The 14,178-nt window shown below is 31.9% G+C and overlaps 1 protein-coding gene across 2 annotated transcripts in view; it reads right to left on the bottom strand.

The window, feature by feature from the left end:
• The window catches only part of SRBD1 (S1 RNA binding domain 1), a 185,224-nt gene that overhangs the window by 134,130 nt on the left and 36,916 nt on the right, over positions 1-14,178 (bottom strand). For both annotated transcript variants that reach the window (XM_006909626.3, XM_015587611.2), the window contains exons 10-12: positions 10,254-10,357; positions 5,432-5,539; positions 1,742-1,899 (exon numbers count right to left, since the gene is read on the bottom strand). In XM_006909626.3, the coding sequence (XP_006909688.1) occupies positions 1,742-1,899; positions 5,432-5,539; positions 10,254-10,357 (370 nt within the window). The remainder of the gene's footprint in view (positions 1-1,741; positions 1,900-5,431; positions 5,540-10,253; positions 10,358-14,178) is intronic.

Genomic DNA, 14,178 nt, shown 5'->3' with positions numbered 1-14,178 from the left:
TTCTTTTTTATACAAAACCCCACACTGAGAATTGTTGCAAATCATATCCACATTGAGCAAGGTAAGGATAGTATGAGCAAAGGAAAAAAAAAAGTCAAGGTAAAAGGAGGGAAGGCAACAGGGAAGCAGGTTCTAGAAAGTGTAAGATTATCTCTCTATACACATAGATATAAAAGCTTTTTTCTCAATAATATGGAAAAAAATAGAAGTGATAGTTACAAAGATATACAGCTAGAAAACCTTTCATGATCTAGCCTTCCATCCTAAAAGTTGAGGAATACCAATTTTATGTAACACTAACCAACAGAAAAGAATCATAGTCAAATTTCATACAGAATGATTATTTTTTAAAATAAGAAATAAAAGACTAGTATGATGTCCTTGCTTACAAACAGAAATATCGTAACCCAATATATAAAATCAAGCAACAAAAAAAATTATGGAAAATGAGAATATCAGAAATCAGAATTACAAAACCTCAGAAATGAGATAAGAGAACTCAGAAAGCTCCTAGATATGAAAGAAAAAGTTACTTCAGAATTGAAAACCTAAACCAAAAGAAAAAGAACAAGAACAAATAAATATAATAGTAAATGCCTTAAGAGATATAAAAGGTAAAAATAAGAAAAATTGAAAAGCTCAAAAAAAGTTAAAAGGTGAAGAAGTTCACCACAGAACTGTAATCTATTTTTAGTAAGTATTGAATGGAAATTCCAAAACTTAAGAAAATAATAACTTAAAGAACTCAATGCATGGATTTAATAGCAGATAAGACATAGCAGAATAGAAAGTTAATTAACTTAAAGTCAGGCACTAGAAAATAAAACAAAAGAACAGACTATAGAAGAAAGAGGAAGTCGAAAGGTCTAATATACATGTAACTGGAATTCCAAAAAGAGATGCAAGAACCTCTACAAACCCCAAGCAGAATTCGAGCCAAAAAATGAAAATAATACATACACAGAACTCAGCATACTGTAAGAAAACTTCTGAAAACCACAAAGAGAAAAATCTTAGCAGTGAGAGGAAACTATATTTTTAGCTGACTCAACAGAAACTATAGTAGCCAAAACAAACAAACATTTCTCTGCCCCCCGCAAAAAAAAAAACCCAAAATAGAATGACATGTTTAAAGCACTGTCAATCTTGAACTGTATACCAAGCAAAAAATATTCTTCAAAACTAAAGGCAAATCAGAAACTTTGTCAGAAAAACAATAACCGAAATGATTTGTCACCAGCTGACTCACATTAAAGGTAACTGCCTCGAGTTTTAGGCAGGAAGAAAATGATCTCAATGAAAACAGAAATTCAGAAAAAAAAAAGAAGAGTAACAGAAAGTGTAAATATATGAGTAATAGAAAAAAATTCACTGGACAAAGCAATAAGAATGTCTTGTGGTATTTAAGATATATACAGAATTAAAATGTATCATACCTAAATGTATCACAATAAATAGAAATTGATGAGGTGACAGAGTTATTAAAGTCTAAGTCCAGTTCATCTTCCATCTCTCCATTGAGATGTAGGGAAGAGCATAAATGATGACAACATGCTGAGGATTTTGGTCAACAAATAAGACGATATAAAGTTTGAACCTCTGGTTCCCACATTATTGTATGTGAGAAAACTATTTTCTAAGCTTTGAAAATTAACATTATTTCCAAATCCTCATGAATATATAAAATGAACGTATGACCAACCAAACAACTTTTATATAAAAAGCTGAAAGATAAGCTTACTGGTAGGAGAAATTATAGCTAATTTGCAACCATGTTTGTAACCAGGATCCACTCCCATCAAAGTGCGCCCTGGAACAGGGCTTGTTAAAAGGAGCTGACGAAGGTTCCGTCCAAACATCATTACTGATTCCTTCTCTGCATCTGATGTTAGCTTGGCTCTTTTGAAACAGAAAAAGAAGAGAAAACAGAGAATGTATTTAGTCTTTCATTAAGTCAAATTTTCTTCCAGAAAAAGAACAGAATTCCTTTTGTACGGTTATTCCTCACAGGAACTTTTATTATAACAAAATGACTACAAGAACAAACATCATATACAAAATTATAGAGTCTATTTTTGCTAACTGCAGTAATATGAGAGACTATAAATAATTTTATGGTATAAAACCTTCTATTTGTTTTACCTGTACTCCATCTTTATCTGATCTCCCTTATATACAAAATTTATATATATACACATCTGTGTATATGAGAGAGTCACAATGTGTAAAGATTTGGACATCACGTGGGATGTCATATTAAAGTTTATCAACTGATTAAAAATATAAACGCATAATTAGAGTGATAAATTACCAAATCATAAGTAGCCTCCTCCGTCATTAATATCTTCACCTATACATAACTCAATCTTAACCTCTTACTCTATTCCAACCCCCAAATCTACCCCCTTGTCATTCTCAGTGATATGATCACAGATACTAATACCAGTCTAGAACCATGACTCATAGAAATAATTTCCTAATTTTATCCAGAGACATTATTAAAAGTTATTAGAAATTTTAAAACTTCTTCTAGGATAAAAATATATGTCTATAATGTACTTAAAGGCATTTGTAAACTAAGTTTTACACCATTCGTTTACTTAACAAAACAAAATATTCTCCTGAAATTCATAAGAAATTATAAAGGGTATGTCTTTTCTATTAGACCAGGTTTAAAAAAATGTATGTCATTGGCCACAAGAAAATTGAGAGTAAAAAAGCAATTTAAAGCACATTTCATATCATTGTTGAGGTAGAATTATTTACATATCTGAAGGCACACACAACTAATTAATATTTCCTTTTCTGGCTTAATTCAGTTTAAGGCTTTTCTTTCATCTCTAACATTTCACAGCCATTCTCCCTGCATTCAGCCAGGCAACATGAAAAGTGTCATTGTAAGTATTTCCAGATCTTGATTTTTAACTTTACTTACTGAGCGAGCATTTGTTGTCAGTCTTATATAAGGCACCATTATTGGTGTGAGAGATACAAAGCTGAAAAGAGGAGATCCCTGCCCTGAAGACCACTGTTTAATGGAAGAAGCAGAAAAATAAAGAGAAAGCATATAACAATGATTAGTGTTATATTAAAGGAAATGCAAGGGAGGAATAGCTAAATTAGAAAGACTTTCTAAGTGATGTCTTCTCAGATGACTCAAGAAGGATAAGTAACAGAATCAGGCAGACAAAGGTAGGGAGAGTAGATGGAAGACAAGGAGAAGATACTCCAGGCAATAGACACAGCATATGTAAAGGCTCATGGCTCATTATAGAAAAAGCAAGTAATTTCATATGCTATAGTAAAAAGAAATACCAAGACATAAGGTTGTAGAGGCCAAAAGAAACCAGATCATAGAGTCATGTATCTTCTTCTAAAGAGTTTGGATTTTATCCTACAGATGAAGAAGATCCATTCAAGAATTTTAAGTAGAAGAGTATGAGATAATCTAATGGAAATTTTAAGATATGTAATACATATTGTAAAATACAAGTCAGAGATCATCTAAGACCCTAGTATAGTAATTCAGACAAGAAATAATGATGTCCTGAACTGACCATGGATAGATCCAGCTATTCCCTAGTAACCATGGTGATAAAGAGGTGGTAAAATTCAAAATATAATAAAAGATGGTAAAATAGATAGCACTTGGTAACTGATGGATTGAAGAGGTAGGGATGAATGATCACAACAGTCACAGAAATAAGAAATGCAGAAGTAGACTACCCATCATCGATAGTCAAATGAAAAAAATGACTGCAAAATAACAATAATCTATATGATTTCTTTTAATACATACACGTGAAGGGAGAAAAGTCTGTTTTATGATGGTTATCTCTAGGTAGTGAAATTATGTGCTTTTTTTCTTTGTGTTTTACAAAGTCTTTCAATTTTTCTACATTAGGACAAATTTTTTAGAGAATTAAAGTAATTTAAAAAAATCCATTGGGAGCTTTCCCCCCTCAACTGCTGTTCAGGTAATTACAGTATTTCTATCAAGAGACATATCTGTAGACACTATCTGCAAACCAGCTTATGAAATGAAGTAAGATATTTTTTTAACCACAAGCATTTTTTTAAAAAAAGGAAAGTGCTCTTGCTTGCCACTGCTTATAGAAGTCAGACAGGATTATACATTAAACAATCCCACACTAAACTACTTTTATTAAACCTCAATGAAATTACTCCACAAGCAGTGAAGCTACGTAAATCGAATACATGCAAAAATGTCAATGGACATTATATGCAACATGAAAAAACAAGATAAAGGAAAAATATGCAAAAGGAAATAAAATTTTAAATAATTTTCTATTTTCCTTCATTAAGAACAGAATCTTTACTTTTAAATTTGATGCACCAGCACTCAAAAGGAAAAAATGTTACTTCACACAGGCTTGAAATGAAATGATTCTGAAAGAGATAATATTTTTAAGGGGCTTCTGGGCTAAAAAGGATAAATCAAGAGAATGAATTACTTTGACAAGAAGATGGACAAAAGAACTATGTGTCTTTTTTAAGAGCACCTCCTCACTCCCTGCTCTAAACACCTCCAAAGTCAATGGCCAGGTGCAGTAAAAGAAAAATAGACACACATCATAAAGGCTGCTATAAATTCTAATAGGTTTGAAGAGACAACTAGAAATCTACACTTCCCAGGTAAACCTTGCTGAAACCCATAAACAGGTGAAAATGAAGAAAATCTATAGCACATAGGAAGAAATAGATAAAGAAATGGCTGATTTCTAAAAATTGCCTACCAACACAAAGGCTACAGAGAAGAAGAAAAGAGCGTTTTTGCTTCCTGACATTACTTTTCTTTCCAGCTCTTCCCCTAAAAACAACTCTGAACCTCACCTCTTTTGCTGCCCTTTGTAATTAGTCCTTCTGCTAGTCCATCTACATGATCACTTTAATAATCTCTTAATATCTGCTCATCACTGCTGATAATTACTCATCCAACAACTCCCATTTAGGGTGAAAAACATTAGCTTTTTCTCTTCATAGTAATAAATTCATCATGTGCTCCACTGGTTTCCTTATGCTTTTTTTGGCTCTCCTACCTCTAAAAACTGCTTCCAACTAACTTCTCCATTAAGTTCTTAGTTTGTTTCTCCCAAGCCAACTCTCATCAATAAAACCATTTGTTTAGCTTGGTTGTCAAACTGCAAGATGAGTATTACAGAACTGGAAGGGGTACACATTAAGTGGTCAAGATTTGAAAAGTATATCATAATTAAGAACTATGTTTTGTGATCTATGCATGTGAATGCCTCTACAAATTGAAATTTAGGCTTAAATTTAAAACTGTGATTGTGACTCAGTTCTTTGTACTGGTTAATAGATCAACAAATATTTACTACATGCTTTGTTTTAATAGGCCTATTACCACACATAATAATGAATGGTATACAAAATTAGACAAGATGCATACCTTAACTCTCTACAGAGGAGAGGATAAATAAGGCGTTTAAAGGAATCATCCAGTGACTTGTTTAAGATCTTCATTAACTCTGGCCTTGCAAAGCCACGTGGTCTCCACCTGCAAAAAAGAAAAGAAAAACTAATGTACTAATTAATAATGAGACCAGGAAAGAGCTCCTGGAAGAGGGGAGCGGAAATGGAACTGAAAAGGGGGAGAAACTTTATTGAAGCCCAAATATCATAACTTGTAAGGAGAGACTGTGATGTCTGGAAATTATTAACTACGACATCTGGAGTTCTTATTTTTAAAAACCTAGTAACCATGGTCAAACAAAAAACTTAAGGGAAACTTTCCTATTTTGAGGAAGAGTCTCCAAAACCTTATTAATAATAGTCAAAATCTTAAGATATAAGAAAATTACCAAAAATTACTAAAACACTGCTATGGACTAAACTGTGTCCCCCCCAAATTCACATGTTTAAGACCTATCCCCCAATGGGATGGTATTTGGAGACAGGCTTTTGGGACATAATTCGGTTTAGATGAGGTCTTGAGGGTAGGCCCCTCATGATGGGATTAGTGCCATTATAAGAAGAGAGATCAGAAAGGTCTTTCCCTCTCCCTACCAAGTGAGAACATAGTGGGAAGGCAGCTGTCCGCAAGCCAAGAAGAGGGCCCTCATCAAAACCCAAATCAGCCTGTACCTGGATCTTGGACTTCACAGCCTCCAGAACTGTGAGAAAAGAAATTTCTTTTATTTAAGCCACCTGGCCTATGGTATTTTGTTATGGCAGCCAGAGCCAAGACAAACACTGTATCCTTCTTTTCCCATTTCTTTATTTCTTTCTGAGAGTTAAAGTAGATTGAGCAAAGGAAAAACTCTTGTTTTCCCCCTTGTCTTTTGTTACTCTTGAGTAAAACTTACACCACTGCTCAGACTGTACTGCTCTACCAAGTATATCTGCATACATGAACATATGCTGATGAATATAAATGGCAGAGAACAGACTGTTAGTGGACACTGGACAAAGAACAGTAAGAGAAAATGCAAGCTATAATAACAAATTAATTCAGCCCTAACCTTCTGTGTTTTCATCCATTTACAGTATCTCTGCCCTTGCCCTTCAACGGCTCTTGAATAATTAGGTATTAATGGCTTCTAATTAACTATTAATAGACCTAGGAATTCTCTCATCTCCCTTACCTCAGCAAGAAAATTTCAATGAACATTAAACATTTATAATGTGATACACCAAAAGTTACTTAATTGCAACTAACTGAATCCCTTCCACAAAGGGGTATTGAGGAGAATAGAGTTTTGTTTGTCTTTTAATTTGAATGAGAATGCTTTTAGGCAGGACATATATCCTTCCTTCTATCCAAATGCCTGTTACTTTCTACTGTCACCTTTACCTGAGGGCATGAGAAGTAGGGAGGAGTAGGATATGAATCGGACACGTATTGTTGTTGTTATTTTTTTTTTATTAATATGGGGAACCTAATGTCAAGAAAGACTTCCCAAAAGAAACACCTGAAATGGATTTTTAAAAATAAATTGTGGTTTAAATAATTAAATTAAACAAAGGAATAAAAGCATTCTGGGAAAAAACTGTAGTATATGTAAAAATTTACTGGCATGAAAGAGAACAGTAAGTTCAAAACTGTAAGTAGATTAGTATGCTAGGGCATAATATGGCAGGGGTGGTTTGGGTAGATAAACTAGAAAATAAGGCACTGACCACATCATTAAGAGTCTTATACACCAATGCTATGGAGCTTGGCTAGTTGGAAAAGAGAACATGGTCATGGGACAATATGCTAGGAAGACAGTCCTTTGAGGTAAGAAGACCCTAATGAAGTGATTTTTTTTTTTTTTTTTTTTTAGTGTATGTATTTGATGTCTACTGGGATCATTCCCTTTAAGGCCAAACCAACGTTTCCCCATTGCTTATAGGAAAAAAACGAATCTTTGATATTACCTACCCAGTCTCTCAGGAAGCCCCAATAGTCTTCCTTAAACTCAAGATCCTCCTTTGGTATGACTGCTCAGCTCCCTCTCCTTGCTCCCCTCCCTTAAACAGTCTATTTTATACTTGAGGATGCCTCAATTTCACCTTTCATAGCTGACCTATTTCCTATTGCTACCACCTAGTCCAAGTCACCGTCATCTTTTGCCCCTACATCTACTCTTGGTCCTTCCAAACAGTTCTCTATACTGCAGCCAGAGTGCTCTTCTTAAAATACAAACTGATTACTCCACTCCTCTGTTTAAATCTTTTATTGGCTTCCCATCAACCTAAAGATAAAGAACAAAATCCATAGCATGCCTAAGAAAGCTAAGTATAATCTGGCCTGTGCCTCAGTCTTGACTTCTTGTTGCTTCCTCTCCCTCTCTTGTCTCTGACCAATGTAGGCATCCAGCCCAGATACATTAAGGATGCCAATAACAAACTCCTGGGACACACTGCACTTCTTCTTTGTAACCTCAGCTCACTCCTAACCATTTGCTCAGTATCTTCTTCATTATGCTACATTGTCACCAAAGAGAGTATATTTATCAGGTTTACAGCTGGATCCCCAACATCTAGCACATAACCTGAATGGATAATTACATGGGAGAGGTGGAAGGTGGGAGAAGTAGAAACAAAGAAAAGAGGAGCGGGGTGGGGGGCGAAGGAAGACGGGGAGGAGGAAGAGGAGGAGGAGGAAAGATTCAAGAAAACATCTTAAATCATTCAAATGTGTTTAAAAGAAAAGAAAAAACATTTTTTGAGAATGGTTCTTTAGTTCCCAAAGAAGTATTTTAACTAGCTTTTGGTTCAGTTTAGTTCCCATAGAAGTGTTTCTTCAATTATCTATATGAAGAGAAACTTCTAGAACATGACTGAAAATTACATCACTATACCATTGTGATATAAAGTATAAGAGTATAGGTTAAATATTATTACTAATTATTCAATTGGAGTAGAACTGAATAAAATAAAAGATAAGCCAAGGAAAAGCAACTAAATCACTACAAGAAAAAACATTATTTGACATTTACTTGGCATAAAGATAATAGATTAAAAGCACAACTAATACTTAACCACTTAAGACAGATTCTGATATTAAGTACTATAAATATTCATAGAAAAATAAGCTAGTTGTCCCCAATTTACTGTGATCTATTTATAAAAAACATTTCTAAAAAAAATTAGCATAATAATCCCACCATTCTGTAATTATAGATACCACTGAAGGCCACACAATTACATGAAATACCATTTAATGCTCTCAAATCTGTGAGAAAGATATTACTCACCATTTTAAAAGATAATGAAACTGACAAAGAAATTAAGTAACATGCTCACAGTCACAGTGTGAGACAGGAGTAATGTAACTTGAATTCGAACTCAGATATAACCACTTCTTAGGATTTTGTTCTTATGAAACTATTTTAAAGTTTCATTATATCTTAAATTAAAATTATCTAATTTCGTAATATAATTTTTTAAATCTAGGATTTCTTCTAGGTATTTATTTCCTTTTTATTTTAATGGAATTTACTTATGTATAAAGGAAATAAGCATTCATTTTGAAAATGACAACTACATGGAAAAGCATATAAGAGAAAATTAAAATCTCACACCAGAGCTGAAGAGTACACTATACCTTTTCAAACATTTTCCTACACATACATAGATTTTTTTTGCCTTTACTAAAATCATACTGTAAATACTAATTATAAATTGTTTTTAATCTAAAATGACATGTTTGTATCTCAACTTTAACTCTATCTCAACTTTTTCAAAATGGCTACACAGAATTCCATTGTATGAAAATAACATAACTGGTTTAAGCAATTAACCTACTGATTAACATTTAGATGGTTGCTTTACTTGATAGGTTCTTGGTTTATCATTTCATCATTCAGCAAGTTGACCCTTCATGGAATTGGCTTTTGGCAAACTAGCTTCCAATGAATTAATGCAGAACTATGTTGGATAAGAGAGCTAATTCCCAAAATACACATAACTTGTTCTTCTCTAAGAACAATTCATCCGGCTCTTCAAAAAGCATTCCTAGCAATCTAACCAAAGGTAACACAGACCTAGTCAGTGATTAGCACATACAAAATCTACGTCTTCTAACACTTTACCTCTTTGCATCGGTTTTCTTATTCATCAATTGGCAGCTACAAATCTGCTCTACTAACCAAATAAATTGTCGTGAGGAAAAAAATACATGCTGAAAAGTCATAACTATTAAGTTAAAAGTGTCATACAAACATGTGGTACTATTTTTAAAGGTTCCCTTGATAAATGAAAATAGATAATAAAAAGTTACATAAGTTTGAAAATTTCTCTGAAATATATAATAAATTTAATGTTTATTTCAATCATCTTTAATGTATAAAATATTTTAGGTAAACTACACAGAATATGTTTAGGGGCTGAAATTGTAATATCCAATAAATTAAGTTGTTTCAATTATCCTTAATAACGCATTTTAGATATGTTTTATACAGTATATATTTAATTCATTTTTTCACAAGAGAAAACCTGCTCTTTATAGAAGATTCAAATCATACAGAAATTTATTAACGTAAAAGTCCCTCTCTCCAGAGAGAACCACTACTAGCAATTCTTATATACCCTACCCTATCAGTTATTTCCTACTTAAATATATATATATATTTATTTTTTAAATATATAAAAAAGACACTATATCCATGGTCCGTCATTGTTAGTTTGTTTTTTTACACAATGGACATCTTTCCATATCAGCACATATAGATCTCAGTATGGTATTTTAGAAACAAAAGAAATTCTATAAAAATCTATAAACAGACCTGTTTTGGATGCACCACCTACAGAATTCATTTTTAACTCCATCAGGAATGTTGACCTTGACCGTCAGTACCTTCAAATTTTCTCCACGATTAATTGCCAGAATCTGAGTGCAAACATATATGGCAAAAACTGATGATACATAAAATATATAAATGATCAATTTAAGCAGTCGACATTTCTAAAACAAATCAGGTGATTATCCAGACCTATATCAATTATTTATTTGCCAAAAATATATTAAAGAATAATCATTTCTTATTTTCAAGTTTTTAAAAAATAAAATGCAAATACAAAGCCTATGACATTCACTGGAAGAGACTCTGGTGATCTAATGATCAAAATTTCAGTTCAGATTCTACTAATTGAAAATTAATGATCATCTGGAGATAGAAGGATATACTTTTTATATTTGTGAAAAGAAATGAAGATAAATAACACTTACTAAATGTCAAGCCCATCTAAGTACTTTAAATATGCTATCTTGTTTAATCTTTAAGGCCACCAATGATGTATGAATTATCGTCTTTATTTTATATAATTTTCCAAGACCAAGTTGTCCCAAATCATAAAGCTAACAAGTAGAAAAGGAAGAATTTAAACTCGGATCAGCCTGATTATACTCTTAATTAATATATTAAAAGAGCACTTATTTTAAAATACATTAAAAACACTCCTTACAAAAGAGCAAACAAACCTAAAGCAAGCAGAATGAAGGAAATAATAAAAATAAGTGAAAAATTAACAAAAATAGACAACGGAAAATATCGGCAAAATCAAAAGTTGGTTCTTTGAAAGCACCAATAAAATTGACATACCTTTCACTAGACTAACCAAGAGAAAAAGGAGAAATATTCTAATTACCAAAATCAAGAATGAAAGAAAGGCCATTACCATGGATGCTACAAAAATAAAAAGGATCGTAAGAGTATACTATGAACAACTGTATGCCAAATTAGATCACTTAAATAAAATGGACAAATTCCTAAAAAGACGTAAATTGCCAAAACAGAATCAAATAGAAGTAGAAAATCTAAAAGAATCTACAACAAAAGGATGAATTAGCAATTTAAAACTTTCCCACAAGGAAATGTCCAGGGCTAGGTAGCTTCACTGCTGAATTCTACAAAACATTTAAAGAATACCAATTTTTCACAAACTCTTCCAAAAAAATACAATGCGGGGGGGGACCCTTCTTAATTCTTTCTATTTACTCTGATACCAACAGATAAAAAGGACATCACAAGAAAAAAATAGAAACCACCATATTTTCTGAATATAGATATAATGGTCCTCAAGGAAATATAAGTAAACTAAACTCAGAAACTTATAAAAAGGATTATATAACAGGATCAAGAGGAATTTATTCCAGGAATATGTAGTTGGTTTGACATTAAAAAAAAAAAATCAATTCTCATAATACATCATACCGATAAAAAACAAAATTGCATGATCATCTCAATAAATGCAGAAAGAGTGACAAAATCCAGCAGTCATTCATGATGAAAACACTCAACAAAATACAAATAGAAGGCAACTTTGCCAATGTGATAAAAGGGCACATACAAAAACCCCACAGATAACATCATATTTAATGGTGAAAGACCAGATGCTTTCCAGCTAAGATCACAAGGGTGTCTCCTCTTGCCACTTCTATTCAACACTGTAATGGAGGTTCGAGACAGGGAAATTTGGCTTAAATTTAAAAAGAAAAGAAATAAAAGGCATGTAGATTAAAAAAGAAAAGTAAAACTATCCCTAGTTTCAGAGAGTTTGATTTTACATATATAAAGAGCTCAGCAGGGTTTCAGGATAATCAATTTCTACACACTAGCAATAAAAATTCTTTAAAAATTCTATTTACCATAGCATCAAAAGGAATAAAATTCTTAAGTTTCAAAACTTACTACAAAGTTACAGTAATCAAGACAGTGTGGTACTGGCATAAGAATAGACCTATAGATCAATGGAACAGAATTGAGAGTCCAGAAACAAATCCATACATCTATGGTGAATTGATTTTCGACAACGATGCCAAGACAATTCAATGGGGAAAATACAGTCTTTTCAAAAGTGATGCTGGGACAACTGAATAGCCACATACAAAAGAATAAAGTTGTAACCCTCCCTCACATCGTATAGAAAAATTAACTTTAAATTGACCATATCCTTTAACATAAGAACTAAAGCTATAAAAAAACTCTTAGAAGAAAATATAAGAGAAAATCTTCATGACCTTAAGTCCTTAGATATAACACCATGAGCATACACAACAAAAGAAAAAAACAGATTGGACTTCATCAAAATTATAATTTTTTGTACCTTAAAGGATACATCAAGAAAGTGAAAAGAAAACATTATATGGCAAAAGTTTTGTAAATCACATATCACTTATATCTGGAACATATAAATAACTCTTTCTAATTCAACAATAAAAAGATACAATCTAATTAAAAATGTGCAAAATATCTAGAGACTTTTTTTTAAAATGATACAGAAATATTCAATAAGTAGAAAAGATGCTCAACATTTTTAGTCACTAGAGAAATGCAAATCAAAACCGTAATGAGAAATCCCTCATACTCATTAAGATTGCTATAATCTAAAAGATGGATAAATATTGGTAAAGATATAGAGAATCGGAACCCTCATAAACTGATGGTAGAAATGTAAAATGGTGTAGATAGACACTTTGCAAAACAATATGGCAGTTCCTCAAAAGAGTAAACACAGAGTTATCATTTAACCTAGCAATTCTACTATGTATATACCCAAAAGAAATGCAAACATGTCCACGTGAAAACGTAGTGATTATTCATAATTGCCAAAAAAGTAGAAACAACCCAAATGTTCATCAACTGATGAATGAATCAATAAAATATATTATATGCATATAATAAAATATTATTTGGGAATAAAAAGGAATGGAGATCTGATACATATTATGACATGGATGAACTTTGTAAACATTATTCTACGTGAAAGAATCCAGATGCAAAAAGACCACAAATTGTATGATTCTTTTAAATGAAAATATCTAGAATAGACAAATCTATACACACAGAAAGTTCACTGCCTAGAGCTTGGGGTGAGGGGGATTTTGCAGGGAAATGGCAGGGAGTTGCAAATGGGTACATGGTTTCTTATTGGGGTAATGAAAACATTCTAAAAATGATTGTGGTAATGGTTATACAGCTCTGTGAATATACTAAAACTATTTAACTGTACAGTACAAAAGAGTGAATTATGATGTATGAATTGTATTTCAACAAAGCTGTTACAAAATACACTCCTTTGTTAAAATACTATAATACCAAATATTGAGATGTTCTATTATAATCAGAAGTCAACCTAATAATTTAATCAAATTCACCAAGAGCCCCTATTTAATATTTTCTAGTCTAGTTCATAACTAACTATATATATATTTGATATACTAAAAATTAAAGAAACAGCATTGCTTTAATATATATTCATAGTTTTCAATAATTCATAATGGCCTTCCATCAATAAATTTTAATAACTAGGGGCTCAATAAATTAAATTCTCCCCTTACAGGACATAGACTGATATTTTAACAATTTTAGCATACTTCAATGACAATGTCTAACAAAAACTTAGACTTCCTATATGTTGTGAAACAAGCTAAAAATAATTTAACTTAATAGTTACCAAAAAATGATTCTACTATAAAAAATTCTCAACATTTATATGAAAAAGTATAAAAGGAAAAGCATAAATCCTTTTGTAACTTTAATTTCCATAAATTTTAAAGCCATTTTAAGAAAATTAAGCTAAAGTAAAATGTTAAATACAGAACAATTCCTCGAAGTTTAATTTGATAAATTTCTAAGATGAAATTGGCTGAAATAATCACTTAAAAATAAATTTTTAATACAAAATAAACTTTAGTTTGGGCTGAACAGG

Source organism: Pteropus alecto, unplaced genomic scaffold (assembly GCF_000325575.1).
Source record: "Pteropus alecto unplaced genomic scaffold, ASM32557v1 scaffold131, whole genome shotgun sequence".
Classification (NCBI taxonomy): Eukaryota; Metazoa; Chordata; class Mammalia; order Chiroptera; family Pteropodidae; genus Pteropus; species Pteropus alecto.
This window is presented reverse-complemented; position numbering and strand designations above follow the sequence as displayed.